We start from the raw sequence: 25,479 nt of genomic DNA, 5'->3' as shown, positions 1-25,479 counted from the left end.
TAAATATAGGCCTATATAATTTCCTATTGTGGTTACCGGTTAAAGTATTAATCTTCGTCTTTGCTCCAGATAGACGTCAACAATCTATGCTGGCGCTTAACATATCTATATTTGCCATCATGTCATGAATGTTTTTACGAAAAATCAAATCTGTTTTAAAATAACGGGAATAAATTATTACCAACATTTCATGTATGTGTGATAACCATTTGCTTAACTTGCTACAACAGGGCAGGCAACTCAAGCCAGTTCTCCCTGTGCTCATTCAATACAAGTCTGGCTCATTCAGCTCCATGTAAATTGGCTATCGGCCAATGTGAACTTTTGTGCTCGTGCCCTGTTAGTATCCGCGAGCACATTTGCAGGCAACTTTAAGCAAATAAATAGGGTGCTAGTTTACCCATTTCGGATTGGTCTCAAATTTAGCAAAAATCGGGAAAGATTATTCTATAAAAAAGTTAGTAGTATGAGCCAAGTTTACAAATCGAACAAAAATTATTCGGGGAGATAGTTTTGTAAATGTTGACTGGAATCAATAGAATAAAAACGACCGGAAGATTCGGAAACCTAACCGTAATGCAATACCATCTACATCCACCGGGGCCGTTGCTTCAAACCGAGGGGCGAGGGGTGGGGGCTTGGGGGGTTTGATAAATACCACGCAAAATGCATAAATACACCGTCCGCCATTTGCGGTTGGTCAAAGGCGGAGATTAATCTGCGGTCTTAATGTTAGTAAATGAGGCCCTCAATTCTTAAGATTTGGTTTTCAAGTGTTTATGTGCTTACTTTACTATATTCCAGAGATCTATTATGATAGGTTTACCAGAAACATACAGTATTTGTTCAAGCATTAGTGCTCCATGGGACCATGAGTCAGCATCTGAATACAATAACTAAGGACAATCTTGTGTAAAACTATGGCATTTATTCATCCTTCTTCAAATAAACAATTTGTTAACTATTCACAATTCAGTACGTGTTTTTATTTTCCCGAAAATGCTTGTCATTTTGCATTTACATCATTTATATTCTAAGATATGTTCAAATGACTATTGTGGACTAATGCTGATTTCGTTTTCAGAGGTTATGTCATGGTCCCTCAACGGGTGTATCCCTTTAACTGCACGCTTTGTGGTGTCATTGATGCTGACTCCTCCCCATAGATGGGCAGGGCACAATACTGCAGCACTGAGACACTGATTCCTTCAGCTTTGTTGTTGTCTACAGTTTACATCAATTTATCATATTCAACATAACTAAGAGTTGTATGACAAGTAAACGTCGAAAATCGAGCTTGTGGTGAGTTCCATACACATTTTGAATTTGAATGTCAAATTAATTTGTGTGTGTAGATTCAGTTAACTTACCAATTGGTGTCTAAAGGTTTACAAACTCAGTTATCATACTTTAAACAAATAGCCTACTTCTAACTTGCACGTTAAACGGATTCCATTAACTTTATAATGCTAACTTACTGTTTCAACGACAGGATCTTGTCGCGGTATGATGATGCTCACAGCAGTAGCCTACCTTACAGTAGTACACGCGGTGCTTTACAGGAGCAGTGATGCACAAGTGTTTCACAAGTCAAACACATGAAATGGAAATCATTCAAATCGGTCTGCTAAAAGTTAATGGCGTCAAAGTTTTGTATTTAGCATTAGATTAGATAATTAAAGATTAGATGTTTTAGAACTCTTGATTAAAACTCAAATCTTAATGAAGCAACCAGCATTTGAATAATCGTCTTTCAATATATCTTCTCATTCATCAATTCCCGCTACATTTTTTGCATTTAGCTTAAACGTTTGTCCTGAAAAAGTCCAAAAGGGTTTGGAATATCAACGATTTAAGCGGTAGGCCGAGCTCCTACTGTTGCAATGGTACTAAACTAAAAGTATTGATCAATAATGAAATAAATACATGTGTTTATATAAACATGTAGTAGGCCTACTTCTTTACAAATTCTTTGAATCAGGGTTTTAGGCCAGGTTTTGCCACACCAATGACAAGGTATGTTGAGGATAAAATCCATAACAAAGAGCAGACGTAAACATTGCAGTTAGGATTTTGAACAGGAAATAAGATGAAGCTTGATCTATATGTTTTAGGGCAGGGTAATGGTTTAGGGATCTTGGGTTAGTGAGCATTATCTTGATTGTCACAAGTTAACACTCTTTTCATCTTACAAAACTTTCTTGTGGGCTAATTCTTTAAACTAAACAGATTTAGTAACACTTTATTTCCAGACTCCCATGTAGCCCACTAAAAGCCAAACAAAAAAGGTACAAATCATTGAAAATGTACTTTTTTCTGCTTTTCATGACTGTGTTGTAAAATGATCATGTACAATTCTGCATCCATGTTGATTGAATCATAAACTGACCAGTCCTTACTATTCCCGCAAGCCTTCCACCCCCAAACCACGGAGCTCAGGTAGGATTCTGTAGTGATATATGATTGAATAAGTCTGATGCTAGTAGTGTCCCCTGGCGTTTCCTGGACAATACCTCATCCTTGACTCCTCTTACATAACTCACTCACCTGTTAAAACATGCATGCCATGTATGAAGTTTGTCACAGTCTGCATTCAAAGCAAAGCAAAAGCATTCAATACCGGTCCACAGTTGGAGAACAATGTGAAAAGAATCAATTATACTTGATTGCTGCAGTTTCATTAATTATTAAGGTACAGTAACATGATGGTGAAAACCACTGATTGGAGGAGTGGTTTCCTTACATTATTAATTGTCTTGTTTCAGAAACGAACGACAACATGATTCTAACTCCTAAAACATGGTCATTATGTGCTTTAGACGGCACATCAGAAATACATTAACAACAAGCTTTCCTAGATGTTTATAGCAAGATTCTAGAAAGAAGCCATCAAATCATTAAACGTTTGAAGTGCATATAGGGTGTGGATTTATTTTTGGCCATGTCCTCATCATTTACTTTGTCTTGAAAGGTTTTGCTGAAAGCTTTTTCTGATAATGAGCCTGACCATGCTTTGTCCTACACCCCTCGGTTATGTTGTGCGGCCTGCTACTTTGTCCAGCAGACGCTATTTACATGCTCGCTTCTGGTTTCCTTGCTCCATAACAAACACATTCTCACACCAGGACCAAGTCAAACACACATACCAATCCACCCAAATAAGCACCCTTTGGCACCAACGCAGACACACATGCATGAAAACTTGTACCCCCTTTTATTGTGAACACACACACCCTTCACATGCATACTCTAACGTTCTCACATGCCTTATTTGTGTGCACGTCAGAATGTACCCCTTCAGAGGGATCTCAGCACGCATACAGGTGGACAGACTGCAGGCGGAGGGGATGGGGACCAACGAGCGGGCGCAGAAGTTCCTGAACCAGGATTATGAGGCCCTGAGGCAGGAGTGCCTGGAAAGTGGCCGTCTGTTTGAGGACCCCAGCTTCCCAGCCGAGCCCCCCTCCCTGGGCTTCAAAGAACTGGCCCCCAACTCGTCCAAAACCCGTGGTGTCAAATGGATGAGGCCTACAGTAAGACAAGAACTTCAACTTTCATTTGAATCATTTATGCTTTGTGTGTAGTAGGACCTTTTGAAGTTATTGTGTCCAACATACAAAGTCATACACAGATTAATGATGGGTTCTGTGAAACATTTACGTTTTTGACTGAAAGGAGAAATGTACTACTGGTATACTTATCTCCTAGATCTTCTCCCACTCCCAAATGCCCTGGAGATGGGAGTTCAAATAACAGCCCTGTTACCCACTTTGTGTTAGTCCTTCTGTCTTGTGAGGAGGAGTGTGATGCCTACTCTCCTTGTATTTATTTTTTTTTGTTGAAAAATAAGAAACAAACAACAAAGGCATTCTGTGAAAATTTCAGTTCAGTAGAATTCCAGTTCAAATCGGTCTCACAATCATGTCAGCTGTTGTGCTCCTCCAGCTAATGTGGCCTGCAGAAAGTTTTTTACTCTCACCTGCTTAAGAAAACAATACATTACTACTGGTTAGACTGTGGTTCGTTTTGTGAACTGTGGGAATCTATAGGAACTGTAAGAAATCTGGTGATCGGCAGATACAGTATACTCATATACACCTTAACACTTTGTCAGTCAGACTTAGCAGCAAATTGTCTCTGCACAGAGGTAACTCTTTCATGATTTAGGATTTAATGTTTAGCAGATATTTGTTGATAGCTAATAGCAAATAGGCTAATCACTGTTGCCTGATCATAGACCAGTAGTTCCGACGTTGTATTGGTAGTGGAAGGACATTTTGTGCTGGGCAAGTCCGGAAAAAATGCCTCATCCCTCCAGCATGTGATGACACTGCTGATTATTTGCAGAAGTAATGAACCGGAACTTTGTGTGTGTGTGGGGCGGGGGGGCATTTCTGTCAGTGATTCTAGCTGGGTAGTGAACAGTGGAGACCTACATCCCAGACATAGCTCCCACAACAGCTGCCACTTGTGTATATATGAGCGAACAGCACAAGTTGTTAAATGGTATCAACAGCTCGCTGATGGCCAAACTCCCTCTCCTTCTCTTACACTAGATTACCTTCAACTTCTCAAGTCAAGAACTGAGGGTGGATTTAAGATAAGCAGAGATTGGGTTGGCTGGATGCACAGTTGTGTCTTAATTATGAGCATTGGTTACTACATGTTTACCTCCAATGATAGCCTTTATTTGTGTCTTTAATGTATGTGTGGAAACAGCTTTGTTCTCTGCCAACAGGAGCTCTCAGACAGCCCCAAGTTTATTGTCGGTGGGGCAACCAGAACTGATATTTGTCAAGGAGCACTAGGTGGGTCTGTGCAAAGGAAAAATGGGACTTTGAAATGGGTGCTTTTAAATCGTATCTAATGTCATGTTTAGTCTCCAAAACAAACTTTTTGTTGTACTAATTTTCCCTTAATTATCTTCTTTTTCTGTATTTGTCATGCAACACAATCAAATGGAAGCCTGCCAGAACATTTGTTTGTTTCATGCACCAGATATGCTCTGGTGGAAGACAATGCTGGAAATGTATAAAAAGAGAAAAAGAGTCAAAACTTGCATTTTGTTGAGGCAATAACAGTCTCTTATCGTTTGTTTATTTAGTGGTTCTTTCTGACTGGGAGTTGTCTTCGCTCTCCCTCTGACGACTCTTGAAGAGGAAATGGTAGTGAAAGGAGACTTTAGTGATGGTTTTGGGTACTCAAAACCTTGTTCTCAGCAGTGTCTCCACACTCATTTGTAGCAGGGTTTTCAAAACGGCTGTGCCTGAAAACTTGATTGTTGAATGAATATGAATGAATGAACTAAGTTGACAGTAAGAACTGTAGCCACGTTTCCGAAATAATGGCGCTGGTTAATTACTACAGAGAATGTAACAATACTTAAAATGGCCACAACTAATGTGCTGGACAGATAGATTTAGCATTTCGCAAATAACCCTGATATGGATTTACAGCTTCTGTTTGACATTTTAAATTAGTTGGGTGTGATTTAACCATAGAAGAAAATGCCCCACCTATCACTGTTTGATTTGAGAGTTAAGTTACATATTGATGAATGCTGATCCAATGACATGATTGTAGAACTACATATCCCATACAACATACATGTAGCCCTAACTTTAAAATGAAAAAGTTCAAAATACCTCAGAGTAGCTTAAAGTGAGGACAGACTGTCCTGTGGAATGACTAGTAGTGATACTGGAATGACCATGGCTGACTCACTGGATTGATATGTGTGGGTGTGGTTGGGATTCTCTGGTGAGTCAGAAAATTGTTGAACGAAAGAGGGGAGTGCTGTGCAGAAACACAGTAGGTGTAGTGTAGTCTGTGCATAATGTAAAAGAGGGTGTTTAAACAGAGATGTCGTTTTTAATTGCAGTCTAGTGTGGGTTCAAAACATGGTGGAAGAAGCCTAGCAAGTTTGAGTTCAGGATTTTGTTAAATTAGCTAAGTACTTAGAGGAACTCGGAATAACTGGTTTTCAGTAGTTCCAGGAACAATATACAAGACCAAGGGACAATTAGACAAGCTTTTCTGTGCTAACTGTGCTCTCTGGTCAGTGTCAGGTTACCTGACCGGTATTCTCAGTATTTTTCTCGTCTTCATAGCTGGAGGGGAAAATGCAGAGTCTGGGATGTATAATGTTTAACATTGGTCGTAAGCCCCAGCCTTCGACACACAAACTCCTCTCTGCTGCCCCGGGCATGAGTTGACTTTTTCCTGGTAATGAAATAGTGTGTGGGTTCCACCTAATGTTGGTTTTGGGAAATTACAAGCATTCAAGATATTGTTTTGAGTTGGTGATGTGATGAAAGAAAACAACCTTTTTGTGCTTTTTGGCTCCTCTGTCATTTGTAATTTTTCAGACAGGGCTCTGTAGATGTAAAGGGTATAATTAGATTTGAACCCATAGTAACAGTCAAACTACGACTCCACCAAGGATGTTAAAGACCTTGAAGTCGTTCTTCAGTGAGTTGCCATTGTCCTTTAGCATAGCATAGTCTACAGCAGCATTTTCCTGAAGCACAGCACTAAATCTATTACAACTCGGTACTGTATAATCAGCATTTCCTTGCAGCCCTATTCAGTGAATGGCTTATGCACATTAACTTGGTCGCACAGTTAATATTTCATTGTGACTGATGGATAGTTTAAAGCATTTACTGTCAACAGCTTGATGGATGGCTTCTAACCATTGACCATTTCCAGGCATGTTGCTAATGGAAGTGCAAAGATGGGAATTGGGCCTCCCATCCCTTGTCTCAGCTGTGCACTGATGACATGTGCTTCATAGCAGCCCCCTGCTAATGTAGTTGAGGTTTAGAAGGGTGTCTACAGTTGACAAAGATAACTTTCAACTGTTTCTTATGTGTTCGTTGAGAAGGCTTTTCGTAGTAGGAGAATTATGACTGCACATCAAACAGTTGCAGATCATCAGAATGTGTGTGGTATGTCCAGTTACACTGCCAGGGATAGGATCAGCTTTTGGGTCTTAAAACCCAATTTGAAAGAATATAGTGTGTATAATCACAGTCAACAAAATACCCATCCAATGGAATGTCTCAGAATGATCATGAAGTTCACGATTCATTTGTATAAAGGCAACCTCAGCGAGCCAAGAATTAATCCTACGTTCCCTCACGTGGGTACAGTATTCTCCCTTAATGCTTTTTGAGGAAGCTTCTAGTAGTTGAGGAAATAGGAGGTATATAATTGTAAAGAGACTTCACCTTGGCCATGATCTTAGACTCAAATCAAGCCAGTCCTGCACTTAATATCAATGGTTTCATAGTTCTCTCCCTTCTGCTCTCTTTCTTGCTAGGCGACTGCTGGCTCCTAGCAGCCATTGCCTCCCTCACCCTTAACGAAAAGCTACTAAACAGAGTGGTCCCTCATGGCCAAACATTCCAAGATAACTACGCTGGTATTTTTCATTTCCAGGTACTAACAGTCTTTCCAATGTGTCTATCTGTAATTCTCAGTTTTTCAACTCATCATTTCTGGAAGATGGTGTGATTTCATAGAAACAACTGCTTGTTTGTTTGTAGTTCTGGCAATTTGGAGAATGGGTGGATGTCGTCATTGATGACCGATTACCTGTCAAAGATGGAGAGCTCATGTTTGTTCACTCCGCCGAAGGGAATGAATTCTGGAGTGCCCTGATTGAGAAAGCCTACGCCAAGTAATGTCATTACTGAAAAATCTCAGCTATTGTTTGTGAAATAGATTTTAAGTTGACTTTAGTTTTGAACCACAATGTTGACTTCAATCAAATGTTTAACCTAAAAAAAAAAACTGGGCTGAATGAAATAGTTTTCATATGCGTGATCTCCAACAGTAAAATGACCCTTACATACCTTTTTGTACTGAAATTACTAGATTGTAAATGAAGGTTTCTGTGGCTTTTTTGCATAACACATTAAAGAAAGGGGCAACAGCCTACTTAAATACTACTGATACAACATCCTACTTTTAACCTTTTCATACCTGCTGCTGTGTTGTGTTTGTCATAGGCTGACCGGCTCGTACGAGGCCCTATCAGGAGGCAGCACCACTGAGGGATTTGAGGACTTCACTGGCGGCGTGGCGGAAATGTATGAACTCCGCAAAGCCCCCAAAGACCTCCACCGCATCATCGGAAAAGCCCTGGAGAGAGGATCTCTGCTGGGCTGCTCCATCGACGTAAGTGGCTTCGCTAGGTCACAGCCTGGAACAAACATAGTCAGTACTCACACACAACTCCCCTGCTGAGGAGGACAGGGAGATCATTCCACCAGAATGAGAAGTGTTGAAGGAGAAGCAGGCTCCAGTGGCTGCAAGGGTCGGTAACATAAACCCTGACCCTTACCTTTACCTTGGTCAACAGGACTGGCACCTTTTCCTCCTGCCTCTCCTTTCGAGCTCCCCAGTGGTGGAATGATCTCTCCATCTATCTATGCAACTCATGGTCACTACCTTCCTTCCAACAAGTTCTGAAGACGCATCTTTATTCAAACTTCACCTGGACTGATAACTTATCACTTACCCTGAGGGTACTGTAAGCTGCACTTAGCTTCTTGTCACTTCTTGTGATGTCCGCCAAACTGTCCCTGATGTAACACTTTCTATGTAAACAGACTGCAGCTATGAAATAGTTTACGATGTTGGTATACTTGATATATTATGTTTTTGTTGCACTGTCCATCTCACTAATATGAGATATACAGGTGAGTCAGGTGGCTGAGTGGTTAGGGAGTTGGGCTAGTAATCTGAAGGTTGCCAGTTCGATTCCTGGCTGTGTCAAATGACGTTGCGTCCTTAGGAAAGGCACTTCACCCTACTCGCCTCGGGGGAATGTCCCTGTACTTACTGTAAGTCGCTCTGGATAAGAGCGTCTACTAAATGACTAAATGTAATGTAATACAGTATGTAATATTGTAGTTGAGAGGAGGCAGATACAGACCAATCCTTGGCTCTAACCAGTGAAATACTGTTAAAACTGTGCACTTCTGGTTCTTGATGATCTACTATGTGCACTATTTGTATGTCGCTTTGGATGAAAGCATCTGCTAAATGAATACAAATTTGATGTACAGTTCTGTGCAAGTCTTAAACACAATAAAAAAGTGAAAATGCTTTAAGAAATAAAGTAATGAAAACACTAAACTAATATTTTTGCAAAACATTTTATACTGCCGCACAAAGACGGAAGACAAATTGTTAAATACATATAAGACAATATTTTTGTTAATAATCTTGGGTGCCCATGACTTCTGCATAGTGCCGTATATAAATGCCATTGGAATTTGAATTTAGCTCTGTGTGGGTAGCTAAACAAATAAGGGCAGTAGGACAATGGGAACAAGGGGAAATTTGATTTAGGTTATTTTGTATCTTAATGATCTGTCTTTATTCCTATCAGATTACCAGTGCCTTTGATATGGAGGCTGTGACCTTCAAGAAGCTAGTGAAAGGCCACGCCTACTCCGTCACGGGGCTAAAGCAGGTGAGGGAGGAACACAGTGGAAGTGTTTTACTGACTAAGTTAGAACTGACAATGAGACATCAGTGAAGGTATTAGGACAAATAATATGAAAAACATCAATGTTAAGTTGTATGAGCATCATTGTTGCTAGGTGAACTACCGCGGTCAAACGGAGAGGCTGATACGAATCAGAAACCCCTGGGGTCAGATCGAGTGGACTGGAGCCTGGAGTGATAAGTGAGTTTGTAAATTAGAATTTAGGGTAACTGTTATATTGCTCTGCTGCTTGGAACTGCACCCAAGGCTTTCACCCACTGTGTGACTTGTGTATATGGTTGAATGAAAATAAAATGTTTAATTAGAATTTGATGAGTTTGTTTCATCATCTTTTCCACACCACCTGTTTGTTTATATAACTCTCCTTCTTTGTGTGTGTTTCTGTCATTCCTTATTCTACTGTGTTGTTTCCCGTAGTTCACCAGAGTGGGACGCTATTGACTCATCTGAGAGAGAAGACATGCACTGCCGCATGGAGGATGGGGAATTCTGGTAAAATGTCTGGGGATTCATCCTGACAAAAGTTAATCTTGTCACATGGACCACTCTAGACTCTTTTTACTCTCCATTTCCTCACCCTCTCCCTTTCTCCCTCTCGCCTGTCCCTGTCCAGGATGTCCTTCCAGGAGTTCCTGCGTCAGTTTTCCAGGCTAGAGATTTGTAACCTGACGGCTGACGCCCTCAGTGAGGACAACCAGAGTTTCTGGAACACCGTCAAGTTTGACGGAGGCTGGAGACGAGGCAGCACCGCGGGGGGATGCAGAAATCACCCGAGTGAGAGAGCCATATAGATGACCGTTGAATGAGGATGACAATACATTAAAGGATCCTCGACAGAAATTATATTATTTAAAATATGAATAAGATGTAGATTATGCTGGTAAGGCAACCATGCACTGGCACCAGCCATGGTGGTTATGTTCCTCTGGGAGGGAGCCCAGTGGTACAGTTCAGCTGTAGCTAAGGAACTTTTAAGGTTAATGACCTTCCTGCATGACATAATGCATGTCCTGTATTATCAATAACCCCTCTTCTCTGTTTTTCCTTCTGAGTAGACACGTATTGGATCAATCCCCAGTACAAGATCACACTGCTGGAGGAAGATGATGACCCAGAAGATAATGAGGTGGCCTGCAGCTTCTTGGTGGCTCTCATGCAGAAGGACAGGCGCCGCTACCGCCGTCAAGGCCAGGACATGCACACCATTGGCTTCGCCATCTATGAGGTGGGGGGGTCAAAGGTCGTCATGTAACAACAACATGTGAACCATCTGACAGCTCCTTGTAGAATCATGGTTGGGTGTTTAAGTGTTGGATTGATGGTCTGTCACAGATGAATACATAATTAATTAATTTAAATATTGAATTATTACAATGTTATTTGTATAATTATTACAATTTATTAGTATTTATGCCCCATCAAAAATGTCCCCACAATTACAACATATTTATAATATTGATTTATATGTAAGTATTGACTTGTTCTTTCTATTTGTCATGTTCACAGATTCCTGAGGAGGTATTCCACACTTGAAAATGGATAGAATAAAATGCCCAAATTTTGTCAAACGCATACACCCATGTGTAGACACAAATTCTATACTGTATGTGTGCATACCATCATACCCAGACACACACTCACTATATTTCAATATACAGTACAGCCCTGACTATGTATCTAACCAAACATCTACTACCAGTTCAAGGGTAGCCAGAATGTCCACCTGAAGAAGGACTTCTTCCTGCATCATTCGTCGTGTGCCCGCTCCGAAACTTTCATTAACCTGAGGGAGGTGAGCACCCGCCTGCGCCTGCCCCCTGGGGAGTACCTGGTGGTCCCCTCCACCTTCGAACCTGGGAAAGAAGCTGACTTTGTCCTCAGGATCTTCACTGAAAAACAGTCAGACACAGAGTAAGTTCCTCTGGAATGTAATCCAGTGTACGATTGGCATCTCAGCTTCAAATGTAAAAATCTGAATGATAAAAAGGGGGATACCCTCAGTTTTTAAGGAGAAAAATTGTAGCTACAGTTAATAGTCATGTTTTGGTCTAAGGCCTGCATGCTTATGGCAACTTATATTTTATTTTCTATTTTATTTTAATTTTATTCCACTTAGTATTGCTAGTTTATGTATCTTTAGTATAGTTAGACCACATATTTAAATTTAAGATTCCTATATGTTTATTGTATGCACCTTCCTGCCAAAGCAAATTCCTTGTCTGTGCAAACTTTCATGGCGAATAAATCCCTTTCTGATTTAGATTCAGATTTCTGCTTTAGAAAAAGAAAAATCTCATACCCAAACATGATATGCAATGTTGCATTATTATGCTTGTAAAATATTAACTAATAATAGTTAATAATAATAATAACTGTTATTGATCCTTTTTAGGGAAATGGATGATGATGTGGTGGCAACCTTTGAAGATGAAGTAAGGCAGCTAATTTCTAGGTTATTCATTTGTATGCCTTTGTGTTCTACGGTAAGGCCGGGCACAACTAACAGCCTGTTTTTGATAGGGGGAAATCTTAGAGTGTGACATTGATGATTCATTCAGAGCTATGTTTGCTCAGCTATCTGGGGAGGTGAGTTCTGATTTTCTGTTGTAAAAAAATAAATAAAGTAACAATATGTTCAATCTGACATTTTGGTAAACACAATAATTGTGCTTTTCCACAATCAAGTGTTTTTGTTTCAATGGGTTTAGTCTGATTTAAATGCATGGAGTATTGAAATGAAATTGTTGCTGAAGGCAAATTGGGTCTGAGACTAAAGATCTCAGTGCATAATTTGGTTATTAAATGATTGCATTCAGATTTGAGGCATTAAGTTGGAACACAAAACAGATTGCAACACCATAGCTTGTTAGTTGAAATTAAACATTTGTAAACCTTATCTTCTGAATCTAGACAGGCTGTTTGATAAAACAATATTGCGTTATATTTTAGGACATGGAAATATCCGTTTGTGAACTCAGGACCATTCTCAACAGGGTGGTGTCCAAACGTAAGTGCCTGAATGTTCAGTTCACACTTTTCAGAAGCAGAACTGCTTACTGTATGTCCTGTGCTCCTGTCTTGATGTATTTCCCCCATTCAGGTATATACAAAATGAAGGGATAGTGGGGAACTTTCTTACAGTCAAAGTTGCTGTAACTTTCTCTAAAGCAAGTCAAACCAGTCACAAGTCAGAGAACTACTGCTTTAGCAACTCGTTTTACAAAAGTTCACAATCATCTCTGTGTTTTTGTACCTATGTAGACAGGGACCTGAAGACTGATGGGTTCAGCATGGAATCCTGCAGAGGCATGGTCTGCCTCATGGATGTATCCTTCCTAACCATAACATTTGTTATATATTTCAACTGTACAGGGGTGGAACGGTACACTGAAGTCACGGTTCGGTTTGTACCGCGGTTCAGACATCACGGTTCGGTACGAGTTCGGTACAATTGGGGGGAAAGCAAAACAAAAATGCAGAAGCAGGGCTCCAGACTAACTACTGTACATGCAAGTCTTAGCTAAATGTATGATGCTCTTGTCGATCAGTCCTCCTACACCACGACAGGCTACTAGCTGAGCAACAGCGCAAACACAGGCAGGGATACAGTAGCAGCAACGCCGGCCCTGGTCCCTTACATATACAACGAAACACGGACGTTGATGGAGCGCGAGTTGTCAGCAGCACCTTCCGTTTCACTAACGACTGATGGTTGGACTTCTCGTGCTACCGAAAGCTACCTCACGGTGATTGCTCATTTTATTGACTGAGTGGGAAATGAAAGCGTCAGTTCTACAGACACGGCCCCTGTATGAGCAGCACACAAGCACTCACCTAGCTGAGAAGCTACAGAAGATCGTGGCAGAGTAGAAACTAGAGAGGCCTGGAAATTTTGAATTTATTGGGTGTATACAATGTCAGCACACGTTAGCAACAACTCATAGATACTACGCTCTGGATAAAAGCGTCTGCTAGACTAAATGCACGTTCTAGTAAGACAGCAATATCAGCGAGCCCTCTGCATTAGTACCGCAGCTAAAAGTCTAGGAAAGTTTAGGCTATTTTTCGCTATACTTACACTACGAACATTCATATTTAGCACTAGCGTTGCATATATGGCTATAGGCTACGTCTTTAGTGCTGCTGCTGCTGCTAGCTATCTCTGACTCACTCAGGCACAGCTCGGCTACCATAGAGTTAATATAACTAGAGCAGGGGTCGGCAACAGGCGGCTTGGCCCGCCAGCAATTTTGTTTGGCCCGTCAAAAATTCCGATAATGCAAAAAATTCGCTCGCGCGCTGTACACGCAAGCATTAATGTCAACTTCTGATTTCACCTCACATCAAATCCTTGACTAGGTCCTAGTAATACTATTCTCACTGGATGAGACTGTATGTGCACCAACGATGACGACCCACCACGTTGGGATGAAAGTGACGACCATGTTGATAGAGTTCGTTAAAATAATGAAATTATTTAAACAGACCACCAATGGGCTCATTCACATGGTTGATTATCATTAGTTATTTGTAGTTAGGGTTGCCACCTCCAATGTGGTCAAATAAGGGACACCTGAGGGGCGGAGTTTGACTGGCAATGGAGTAGGACGTGTTTGACTTGAGCTCCCGCTGAACTGCTGCAATTTTAAATTATTTCGCGCTTTACATTACAAAAACTTTGGTGATTCTGCTCTGAACCTGTTTCTGAACCAAGAAAAGTGTCTATATGTGAGGCAATGGCTGAAAAACTACGCAAATGTCAGTACGACGGATCAGTCGATACTAGGCCTAACACTGCCCCGACACCGAGTTCAACCGTCACCCGATCTCGGGTGACTCCACCCGCTTTAACCAGCCCAGAGAAGATGGACGCTGTAGCCTTGAAATCCGACATTCTTCGCACGCTGAAGGCGGACATATCGGCGGTGATTAAATCTGAACTGAAAAATGTGCTTGCCGAGGACTTCAATGCCCTCAAAACCGAAATCCAAGCGGTTAAATTGGAAATAATAAACAACACAGCAGCGACCCATTCGGAGATGGACAAAATGAAGGCCACTATCAAGGATGTGGAAGGCGGGCTATCGACGTGGTCGGACGAAGTGAATTTTTCAGTCTGTGGTCGCTGACTTTCAAACAGAGGTAGTTGGGCTAAAAGGCAAATGCGAAGACATGGAGGGAAGAATGCGGCGGTGCAACATAAGAATTCTGGGAGTAGCTGAGACGGATGGATCAAGCTCTACTGTGTCGGTGTCGAGGCTGCTGAGAGAAATACTACAGCTGGATACGGATGTGCTTGTGGACCGCTCGCATAGAAGCCTGGGTCCGAGAAGACCAGATGGGAAACCACGCGCCATCGTAGCTAAACTCCACTATTATGAAGACTGTCGATGTGCTGAGCCGTGCGCGCTCTCAAGCCCCGCTGAGATTCAACGGGGTCTCGATCGACATATTTCCAGACTATACTGCAAGCGTCGCCAAGGCCAGGGCTGCGTTCACGGAGGTTCGGAAATTGCTGCACAAACGCGAGGACGTCCGATTCGGCATCTAATTCCCAGCCCGACTACGCATCACACATGACGGTAAAGAAAGATAATTCACCGATGCAGAAAAAGCGATGGGCTACGTTAAAAAGAACATCATCTCTACTGAGGCCTGAATGTTATTGAATGACTGAGCTTTATGTAGGCTACGTTATTCCAATTTAAAACCTACCCCAATGGAGCAATACTTATTCGGTTCACATTATCTTCAGCTGCTGTCATGTGGGGTTGGTCATCCTCGGTCATGGGTAAGTGATGCTCCGACTCATTTCAAGGGCAACTTTGTGTGGACAATATTTTTCTAACTTGTGTTGCTGTGAATAATGATCATACCAGGTCTACCTTATTACGCGGAATACTTGGATGTACTGTACAGACTTCCTCTCATCTTATTTTCTTGTATAGCCTGTTTTGATAAACAGTAGCCTACGGCCTATTGGTTACCCTTTTGTTATGAGCCTGTGATGCCCTGTTACTTTTTATGAGAAGCGTACAATATGCATCTTAAGGTGTAATTGCTTTTGCCATTGTCTTCAGACTAATTTTCTTTTTCTTTATGATTTATTTTTTATTTAAGAGCAGAATTTAATTTAATATCACAATGCGCTATCTGAGTTACTTCCATATAGGGGGGTTCGGCGGGAGCCTGAGCGGTTTGCTCTTTAGTGTCCCATACACAAGCACTAAATGTGTGGATTTGTTTTGAAGGGGTATTGTACTCACCATGTTCTTGTAGGTGTAAAGGGGGGTGGGGGGATGTTACCAGACTTTTTCATTGACCAGACTTACCCTGTCGGGTGTCCGTTTTATATGTCACTGCTGTCATGTTGTGGCTTGTATAGGTTTCAGATGTATGACTTTTCCCCTAAATATGTCTGGCAACTATAGTTCCAGAGGGTTGGATGGCTGCTCAGTCAACTTTGTGAGTTGGAATGTTAAATCACTCAACCACCCAGTGAAACGTAAAAAAGTACTTTCACATTTGAAACAGCTCAATGTTGATATCGCATTCCTTCAGGAGACACATTTACTTACAGTGGATAATTTTCGGCTGAAAGGGAGTTGGGCAGGACAATTTTATCACTCCAATTTCCATTCCAAAGCTAGAGGTGCAGCCATACTTATTAATAGAAACACACCATTTACTATGACTAGTGTAGAGGCTGACCCCTTGGGGCGATATGGTATTGTAGTGGGACAACTTTGCTCTTTACCAGTTATCTTGGCCAGTATATATGCGCCAAACTGGGACAACCCTGGGTTTTTTTTCAAAAAAAAATTCACGTCTACCAAATGTCGTCGCACCACCTTATTCTTGGTGGTGACACAAATTGTACACTTTCCCCGGTATTAGATCGTAGTTCATCCAAAAAGGCATCCCTGTCTAAATCAGCACGTTCAATTAAAGTATTTCTTAAATCATATGACGTTGCTGACGTGTGGCGATTTCGCAATCCTACCTCCAGAGAATACTCTTTTTTCTCCCCCGTTCATAAGAGTTACTCCCGTATAGATCATTTTTTTCTTGACAAAAGACTTCTTCCTCTTGTAACCAAGTGTGATTACAAAACAATAGTTATTTCAGATCATGGTCCTCTAGCTATGGAAATACGTATCCCTAATATACAGTCCATTTACTTTCCCTGGAGACTTAATTCTCTGCTTTTATCAGAAGAAGCTTTTACTAAATTCATATCCTCTGAGATTGCATCATTCCTGGAGATTAACCAAACACCAGGAATGTCTTCTTTAACTGTATGGGAGTCACTAAAAGCATATTTACGGGGCCAGATAATCTCATATTGCGCAATCAAGAAAAAGAAAAACACTGCACGCCTTAAAGAGCTGACGGATGATATTCTTAAATTAGACAGACTATATAGCCATATGCCCTGTGCCGAGACAATGAAAAAGCGTATATTTTTGCAGACCGAGTTTGATCTCCTGACAACACGACAGGCCGAACACCTTATCTCTAAATCGCGGCATGGATCCTATGAGCATGGGGAAAAGGCTGGGAGAATACTTGCTCATCAGTTAAGGCAACAAACTGCCAATCAGACCATTCCTGCTATTAATGATGAGCAGGGCTTGAAAAATACTGATAGCCAAAAATTCAATTCTTGTTTTAAAACTTTTTACCAGTCACTGTACACCTCCAACTCTAGTGCAGAGCCTTCCTCGTTGGAAGATTTTTTTGGAAATGTCCCCTCCATTAACCCTGAGGTGGCTGATCAATTGGAGGAGGACCTCTCAACTGAGGAGATAACATTAGCAATTAGATCAATGCAAGGTGGCAAATCACCGGGGCCGGACGGTTTCCCCACAGACTTCTTAAAAAAATTCTCAAAGCAGCTCTCCCCTTTATTGTTAAAAGTATTTGAAGAATCTCTTTCGTTGAAATCCCTACCACCAACCATGCGACAGGCAGTTATCTCTTTAATCCTTAAAACAGACAAGAACCCTCTCGAGTGCGGCTCATTCCGTCCAATCTCCCTTCTTAACACTGATGCCAAAGTTCTTGCTAAGGTCCTCGCGCGCCGTTTGGAGGAAGTTCTGCCCTCGGCACAAGACAGGGATGCCCTTTGTCCCCATTGCTATTTGCAGTTGCAATGGAACCACTTGCTTTAGCTCTCAGACAAAATGTAGACATTAAAGGAATCCAGCGGGCAGGGCTGGAACACAAAGTTTCACTTTATGCGGACGACATGTTATTATACATGTCCCAACCCCTCTCAAGTCTCCCAAACCTAATGACTTTACTTACAGATTTTGGAAACATTTCTGGGTATAAAGTCAATATTCAGAAAAGTGAACTCATGCCTATTGGTGATGGAGCTAGTCGGATGTCTCTCGGCTCAATTCCCTTTAAAGTTAGCCCTAAAAAATTTAAGTACCTTGGGGTATGGGTCACACATAACCATAAAGATCTATATGTGGCTAATTATCAACCTTTTATTAGCTAATCTAAAACAGGACTTTGAGCGCTGCGACCATCTGCCTCTCTCTTGGGGCGGAAGGATCAATGCGGTAAAGATGAACGTGCTGCCTAAGTTTTTGTATATTTTTCAATGTCTTCCATTTTTTTTTACAAAATCTTTCTTTTCCAAACTGAATAATCAGATCTCAACCTTTATTTGAAACAAAAAACCACCAAGAATTAAGAGAACTATATTGCAGAGACCTCGTACAATGGGAGGGATGGCACTCCCAAATTTCATGTATTACTACTGGGCGGCCAACATAAGAGCATTGCTGTATTGGTTGAGGAGCGATACTACTGCCCCTGCGTGGACAATTCTCGAGAGGGCTTCAGTTGAGTCCACCTCTCTAGCAGCTTTATTGTGTTCCAAACTACCATTCACACAGCCTATTTCTAGCTTCACTTCTAATCCAATTATAACACATTCAATTAAAATCTGGAATCAGGTTAGAAGATCTTTTTCCCTTAAAGATTTATCAATGGCTGCACCAATTGCTAAAAATCACATGTTTACTCCATCATTGATGGATGAAGCCTTTGATGCTTGGTCTAGGAAGGGGGTGGTCTCGCTGTCTGATCTCTATATTGATGGTAATTTTGCCTCCTTTGAACAGCTGGTACAGAAGTATAACATTCCCAAATCACATTTTTTTAGGTATTTGCAACTTCGGAACTTTGTAGTCTTAAATTCCGATTGCTTCCATCGTGCCCTCCCAGTTCGCTGTTGGACTTAATTTTCAATTGTAAATCGGTAAAAAAAAGGGCTATGAGCAGAATCTACGAACAACTCAATGTATACGACTTGACACCATTGGACATACTTAAAAATAAGTGGGAGACGGACTTAGATGAACCTATTTCAGAAGAAATGTGGCACAAAATAATACAGAGAATTTTCTCATCATCCATATGCCTTAGACATGCTGTTATACAATTTAAAATTGTTCATCGTCTCCACTGGTCTAAAGTCAGACTCTCTAAGATTATTGATATAGACCCCACATGTGATCGATGTAGGCAGGATCCCGCCACTCTGCTGCATATGTTCTGGACATGTCCAAGACTTTACATGTTCTGGCTGAATATTTTTGAGACCTTCTCTGGGATACTTGGAAAGGTAGTCGAGCCATCCCCACTAATTGCATTGTTCGGTGTAGCCCCCGAAGACGCCTCTCTTAGTAAAAGGGAAGTCAACATGGTGGCCTTCTGTTCGCTTCTAGCTAGGAGGCTGATACTGTTTAAATGGAAAGACCCTATTCCACCGACACATAGTCATTGGATCAGGGAGGTCATGTGCCATCTAAAATTGGAGAAAATCAGATATACAGTTAGAGGGTCTACTGAGAAATTTTATAATATTTGGCAGCCTTTTTTTACTTTTGTTGAGGGAATGGAAGCTGACAATATGACAATGTAAACAATTTGTATAATTTCTATTTACTTCTTTTTTTTTTCTTTACGGATGTCTGGTTATGTAATATTTGTATGCATATGTCTGGTATCTGGGAGGGTGGGGGGGGTTGTTTGAGTTTGTTTATCTGTAAAATGTAAAAACCAATAAAAAGACCTTGATCAAAAAAATAAGCGACACCTTGGCTGTGGCCAATGTCGGGGGGAAATATTTAAGCGGGGGTCTGGGGGTTGTCTCCCAGGAGATTTTCGGTGTTAAATACTTCATTTCCTGCATTCTGGTGATTGTTTTCTTAACCAAATTGTGCCTTTTTATGCATCAACTTAAATTCCTCTGCCACTCTAAACATAACATTAATGCAGACGCTCTTATCCAGAGCATCTTAAAGTAAGTACAGGGACATTCCCCCCGAGTAAGTTGGGTGAAGTGCTTTGCCTAAGGACACAACGTCAATTTGCACGGCCTGGAATCGAACCAACGACCTTCTGATTAATAGCCCAACGCCCTAACTGCTCAGCCATCTGACCCATGACTAAACATAACTAAACTGGCATCTGTGCAATTTGAAGAGTTTTCTTTCACAATCCTATACTGAATCCTATACTGGAAGTCTACTGTTGAACAAAATATGAATCACAGTTAAGTATTTTTTTGATTGTTTGTGGGGGCTTTAAGGATTAAAACACCAGATCCTGGACATGTGAAATTTGTTTGGTCTGTCAAAATTTACTATTTAGTTTGGAAGAAGCAAGAAACCATTGATAAACTCAAAAATAGCAAATGACCTGGTTGACCACCAAAGACCCCTATGATGGATATTTAATTTATTTGTGAAATTAAATTAACAATACAATTGGTTGTGAAGATAAATGCATCAAGCTGATCAGAACAACTGTTAAAAGAGCAGGGCTCCTTTTAAGAGATCGAGGCAGGAACTTGATTATTAGAATGCCAAGTCATTACAATCATCATCGACGTGCTACACGTGGGACTATCTTATTTTGATTATCAGAATGACAGGCAGTCACTGTTACTCAACGTCATTGTTGCGTCATCCGATTCAATGCATTGAATCGGATGAAATAAACTGTTAACATGAACAGCTCCGTCGTTTTTCACGCCAGGCAAAGAAAGCTTGATAGTTATTTAGGTAACCGAAATCTTCCATAATGCAGACTTACCATAGCTTACTGTCAACTTTATATTCAAACGAAATGCCACGAAATTCACACTGCCTTCAATTTATCATCAGTGTAGAAATGTGGCCTGTGTTTTATATGTTAAACCTAGAAAACCAAATGTCTATTAATGGATATAACGTGATCTAACAAGACATGTTAATAATGTAATAAATAAAAGCTTGAGAAGTGTCTAAAATATACTTTATTGAACATTTGCCTTTGAAAGGGGCATATGCATAGAAGCATATAGGCTACAAGACGTTACCATCAGATGTAAGTGGGGGTGAAAGATAGTCACTGAGGACCTTCATTGTCCCACAAAAGCAGTCTGGCACGATCAAAAAAGAATAATGGGTGTGTTTAACAAAAGCTTCTGAAGGCAAGACAAATATTATTTAAATATATATAATTTCCTATTGTGGTAAACAGTTACAGTATTAATCTTCGTCTTTGCTCCAGATAGACATGTCAACAATCTATGCTCGCGCTTAAGTTAATATCTTTGCCATCATGTCATGAACGTTTTTAAGAAAAACCCAATCCGTTTTAAAATAACGGGAATTAACAACATTTCATGTATGTGTGACAACGATGTGCTAAACTTGCCACAACAAGGCAGGCAACTCAAGCCATTTCTCCCTATGCTCATTTAATATAAGTCTATGGCTCATTCAGCTCAATGTAAATCGGCTATCGGCCAATGTGAACTTTGGTGCTCGTGCCGTTAGTATCCGCGAGCACATTTGCAGGCAACTTTTATTGACGTAGGCAAATAAATGGGGTGCTAGTTTACCCATTTCGGATTGGTCTCAAACTTAGCAAAAATCTGGAAAAATTATTCTATGAAAAAGCTATTTGTATGAGCCAGGTTCGAGAATCGAACAAAAATTATTGGGGGAGATAGTTTTGTAAATGTTGACTGGAGTTAACAGAATAAAAACGACCGGAAGAGTCGGAAACCTAACCGTAATGCAATACCACCTACATCCACCGGGGACGATGCTTTAAGCCGAGGGGCGAGGGCTTGTCGGCTACACAGGTGGCGGTGCCAATCAGTTTCAGAGCTAAGGCGGGGCTACAGATTGTCCCTAAAGAACACAAATATCTTTCAGTAGTTCCGCATTACATTAATTAATTTGCACGCTAGTTTTATAAATTTTTATACCGTGTATTCTCCGTGTAATTTCACGAGCCGAACCGTGACGCCCGTACCGTACGGTTCGGTACGAATACATGTACCGTTCCACCCCTAGTCCTGAACAGTAATCACCATTATGGTTTGTGACTCATTACATGCTGTAGCACTTTGAAGCTACTTTGTTATTAGGACAAGCCCTCGGTGAGGTGTTGTTATGACAACAACTACACTAATGTCTAAGGTGTCTGTTGTAGTTCTCCTTGTCTTTTTAAGTAATGGACGTGGATTGTGCATCTGGAAATGCATATGTTAAGTTGTATATTAGGCCTCAACAGAGCTATAGTATGCAGTTTTTAGAAAACATCAGTTTGTTTCATTATCAAAGCCACTTTGTAGAAAAGGGGCCTCCATACCATTTGCTATTCTTTCTGACCAAGATATGCACTGTACATAAAATGTCCCATGTCTTTGTGTACTGTATAGCATATAGACAGTACTTGTTGTTAAACCTTTGAGATTCCAAGGGGTTCTCTTATCTTATAAACCTTTACTCACGTGATGCACAGAAAGACGGCAGCGCTCGCCTTGGCATAGTTGAGTTTCAGAGTCTGTGGAACAAGATCAGAAAGTGGTTGGTGAGTCAACACAGAATTTCCATGATGATAGTTGTCCTGTTAAGGTTAACGTAAAGTGACTACTAAGCTGTGATACATCTGAGTTATCTCAAGTGTTGCTGAAAGCTTATTGACATAAACCTTACCTTTTAGAGTTGGATTTATTTTCATTGCACAGGGGATCTTCCGGCAGTTTGATATGGATAAGTCAGGATGTATGAGCTCTTATGAGATGCGCCTGGCTTTGGAGTCTGCTGGTGATTATTCTATCCTTAAACAATTCCTATGGTAACCTATGGTAACCACAAACTAAGCACAGTAAACTGGCTATTGCCAGTGATGCTCCTGTTCATTTTCTTCTCACGATTCATATAATTTCTGTCCTTTGCTCATTAGACCTGATAAGATACTAATAGCACTAACATCTACTAATATCCTCATTTACCTCAATCATCTGGTAAAAAGCCACACAAAGATGAGAATAGCTGCTATATATTCTACCATTCATTGTAATTTAGGTGTGATTTTTTTTTTCTCCACAGGGTTCAAACTTAATAACCGACTGAACCAGGTGCTTGTTGCCAGATACGCAGAGAACGAAGTCATCGACTTTGACAACTTTGTCTGCTGCCTGGTTAAGCTAGAGGCCATGTTCAGTATGTCTCACAATTCCCCACAAAAAAGTTTTGGGAAGTTTCTGAAATATCTTATTTGTGTCTTTTTCTTGTATTAACAGAGGTTTTTTTTTGTGAACAGAGGCCTTCCAGGAGTTGGACAGAGAAAACACAGGAACTGTTGAACTGAATATCACAGAGGTATTTAAACACTGTTCACTGAATTACAAAGACAAGTCCCCACAATCTGTTCTATACATGTCACTGTTATACCTACAATTATTTGGATAAAATGTTTTGTGCTGACTAAAACAGTTACTTATGATAAATAAATTACATTTTGGTATGTAATACATACATATTGGTATGTAAGCATCTTCTAAATAAAATTGTAAACATGTAAATGATATATGCTTAAAATGACAAAACTTTTTTCTCTCTCAGTGGCTCTACATGACCATGTGTGGTTGAAGTACTCCACAATTGATATTCCAGTTTACAATAGAGAACTCCAACAATGGAGGACCACATGGCCAGCATGCACCCTGAAAGTGTGCACCATCAACTAGACTAGCTGCACATCCCACTACCCCAGGGAGGAGCTACAGTACTGTGCTTCTTATACACAGGCTACATCCTACTATTTTCAGCTTTAAATGCCTATAAAAAATCCATGTTATTTCAGCTGTTCCAGCATTAATACTTAAAATGTCCACAGATAGTTCACATGTAAATCCCTGCATGGTTAAGTTCTGTGGTAGTACTAGAATGTATATTTAACTTCAGATGGCTAATGCCTCAGTATGTGCCTCTCCTGATATGATGACTTGTAATATGAGCTCATTAGGCTATACCAATATATATATATATAACAGGGGCCAATTCCTGCATATCAACACAATAATAGAAGATAAACACTTTTAGAGGTGTGTAGCAGCAATTAGTCATTAATTGATAAGCTAATACGTGTTATAGTGCAATTATATTTAATCTCAACGCACATTTAGAACATTAAAAAAAAGTGTGAGATTTGTGTTGTAGTTGGTCCTGACAAAGCCGCAAACTAAGAGATCAGCTGGTTTTCAACAACATACACCTACATTAAAAAGAGGGTGAGGTTGTCAATGGAAAAGTAGACCTGCCAATGAAAGTTGCTCATTGACATGGCAGTGAATGTTTGACTAATGTAATTAAACAAAAGTGATTGCAAATTGAAATGGCTTTTTATTTATGGGAGTCAAATGGGCTGAGCGGTTGAGCTGAGCGGTTAGGAAATCGGGCTATTAATCAGAAGGATGCCGTTTTGATTCACGGCTATTTTACAAACTATTTTAGTGCTACTCAGGTTGGAGTCACCACTTCTAACCAATCAACTGGAAAGGTACATGTCCTGAAGAACATGTTGTTTTCACCTCTGAATACAGTCTGCATAGACAAAACCTATCTTACCCAATCTGAACCTGAGTGTAGACATTCAGTGGTATTTATTGATTGAATAATGTATGTAATAGGACACACCTGGGCAACAAAACACACCTGTCAGTCACATGTTCCAATACTTTTGCTCACGTGACAAATGGGTGGGTTCGAACAAAAAGGTGATATTTTCTAATTTGTGCATCAGATCCTGATGTAAATACCTGGAAATAAAAGCTGAAACGTTGATCTCTGGTTTCACATTCATCGTTTGATGTCAAGCCCAAATGTTTTCAGTCTACAGCAAAAATAAAGGAATTGGCCTCACTGTTCCAATACTTTTGGAGGGCACTGTATGTCATTGTTATGCATTGCAATATTTTCTCAGTTGAAAAAGGAGAAAAAAGACTGATGAAAAGGGTATCTTATTTAATTTCATAAATGTTAAAGCGTTATGTTAGAGCTCAATGCTCTTAAGACAGTCACCCCCATCACCCTGTGTGACTCCCCAGTCAACACTGGAGTCCTTCCGCTTCCTGGGCACTGTCCTCTCCCAGGACCTCAAGTGGGAAATGAACATCAACTCCCTCACCAAGAAAGCACAACAGAAGATGTACTTCCTACGGCAGCTGAAGAAATTCAACCTGCCAAAGACAATGATGGTGCACCTCTATACAGCCATCATTGAGTCCATCCTCACGTCTATCGCCATCTGGTACATTTTTGCCACTGCCAAGGACAAGAGCAGACTGCAGCATTTCATCCGCGCTGCTGAGAAGGTGATCGGCTGCAATCTGCCTACCCTTGAGGGCCTGCACACCTCGAGGACCCTGAGGTGAGCAAGGAAGATTGTGTCCGACTCCTCCCAGCCTGGACACACTGTTTCAGCCACTCCCCTCCGGCAGAAGGCTGCGGTCCATCAGGACCAAAACTTCACGCCAAACTAAAAGTTTCTTCCCATCCGCTGCTAGCCTCTTCAACAAGGCCAAGGACTCACACTGACTTGACCACTTATCACTTTATCTGCACAATACACCTTGCCATATTGCACTATGT

The 25,479-nt window shown here is 40.8% G+C and overlaps 1 protein-coding gene across 4 annotated transcripts; it reads left to right on the top strand.

Annotated features, from left to right (window-relative positions):
• The first annotated feature begins 1,150 nt into the window (after positions 1 to 1,150).
• capn1b (calpain 1, (mu/I) large subunit b) lies at positions 1,151 to 24,381 on the top strand. 4 transcript variants are annotated; one of them, XM_047043454.1, is made up of 23 exons: positions 1,153 to 1,302; positions 2,412 to 2,439; positions 3,287 to 3,533; positions 4,739 to 4,808; positions 7,325 to 7,443; positions 7,551 to 7,684; positions 8,016 to 8,184; positions 9,404 to 9,487; positions 9,618 to 9,703; positions 9,941 to 10,015; positions 10,137 to 10,297; positions 10,579 to 10,748; positions 11,030 to 11,041; positions 11,223 to 11,434; positions 11,916 to 11,955; positions 12,044 to 12,109; positions 12,473 to 12,530; positions 12,785 to 12,849; positions 22,346 to 22,414; positions 22,572 to 22,650; positions 22,936 to 23,049; positions 23,150 to 23,208; positions 23,452 to 24,375. In XM_047043454.1, exons 3-23 carry the CDS (start codon positions 3,288 to 3,290, stop codon positions 23,476 to 23,478), a joined length of 2,115 nt encoding a protein of 704 aa, XP_046899410.1. In that variant the 5' UTR covers positions 1,153 to 1,302; positions 2,412 to 2,439; position 3,287; the 3' UTR covers positions 23,479 to 24,375. The 4 variants fall into 4 exon arrangements, 3 of the variants coding, with proteins under 3 accessions (XP_046899410.1, XP_046899411.1, XP_046899412.1); XR_006957779.1 differs by lacking the exon at positions 22,572 to 22,650 and having other exon boundaries at positions 1,151 to 1,302; positions 23,452 to 24,381; XM_047043455.1 differs by lacking the exon at positions 2,412 to 2,439.
• Positions 24,382 to 25,479: the final 1,098 nt, after the last annotated feature.

This window comes from Hypomesus transpacificus, chromosome 21 (genome assembly GCF_021917145.1).
Source record: "Hypomesus transpacificus isolate Combined female chromosome 21, fHypTra1, whole genome shotgun sequence".
NCBI lineage: Eukaryota > Metazoa > Chordata > Actinopteri > Osmeriformes > Osmeridae > Hypomesus > Hypomesus transpacificus.
Note: the sequence above shows the minus strand (reverse complement) of the source record. Positions and strands in the feature narration are given on the sequence as shown.

Bases quoted from the DNA above. Each gene is read 5' to 3' on its own strand.
- capn1b (XM_047043455.1), top strand. From the start codon at position 3,288: ATGTACCCCTTCAGAGGGATCTCAGCACGCATACAGGTGGACAGACTG. The intron at 7,444-7,550 runs GTACTAACAGTC...GTTTGTTTGTAG, and splicing joins CTGGTATTTTTCATTTCCAG to TTCTGGCAATTTGGAGAATG. The intron at 9,488-9,617 runs GTGAGGGAGGAA...CATTGTTGCTAG, and splicing joins CCGTCACGGGGCTAAAGCAG to GTGAACTACCGCGGTCAAAC.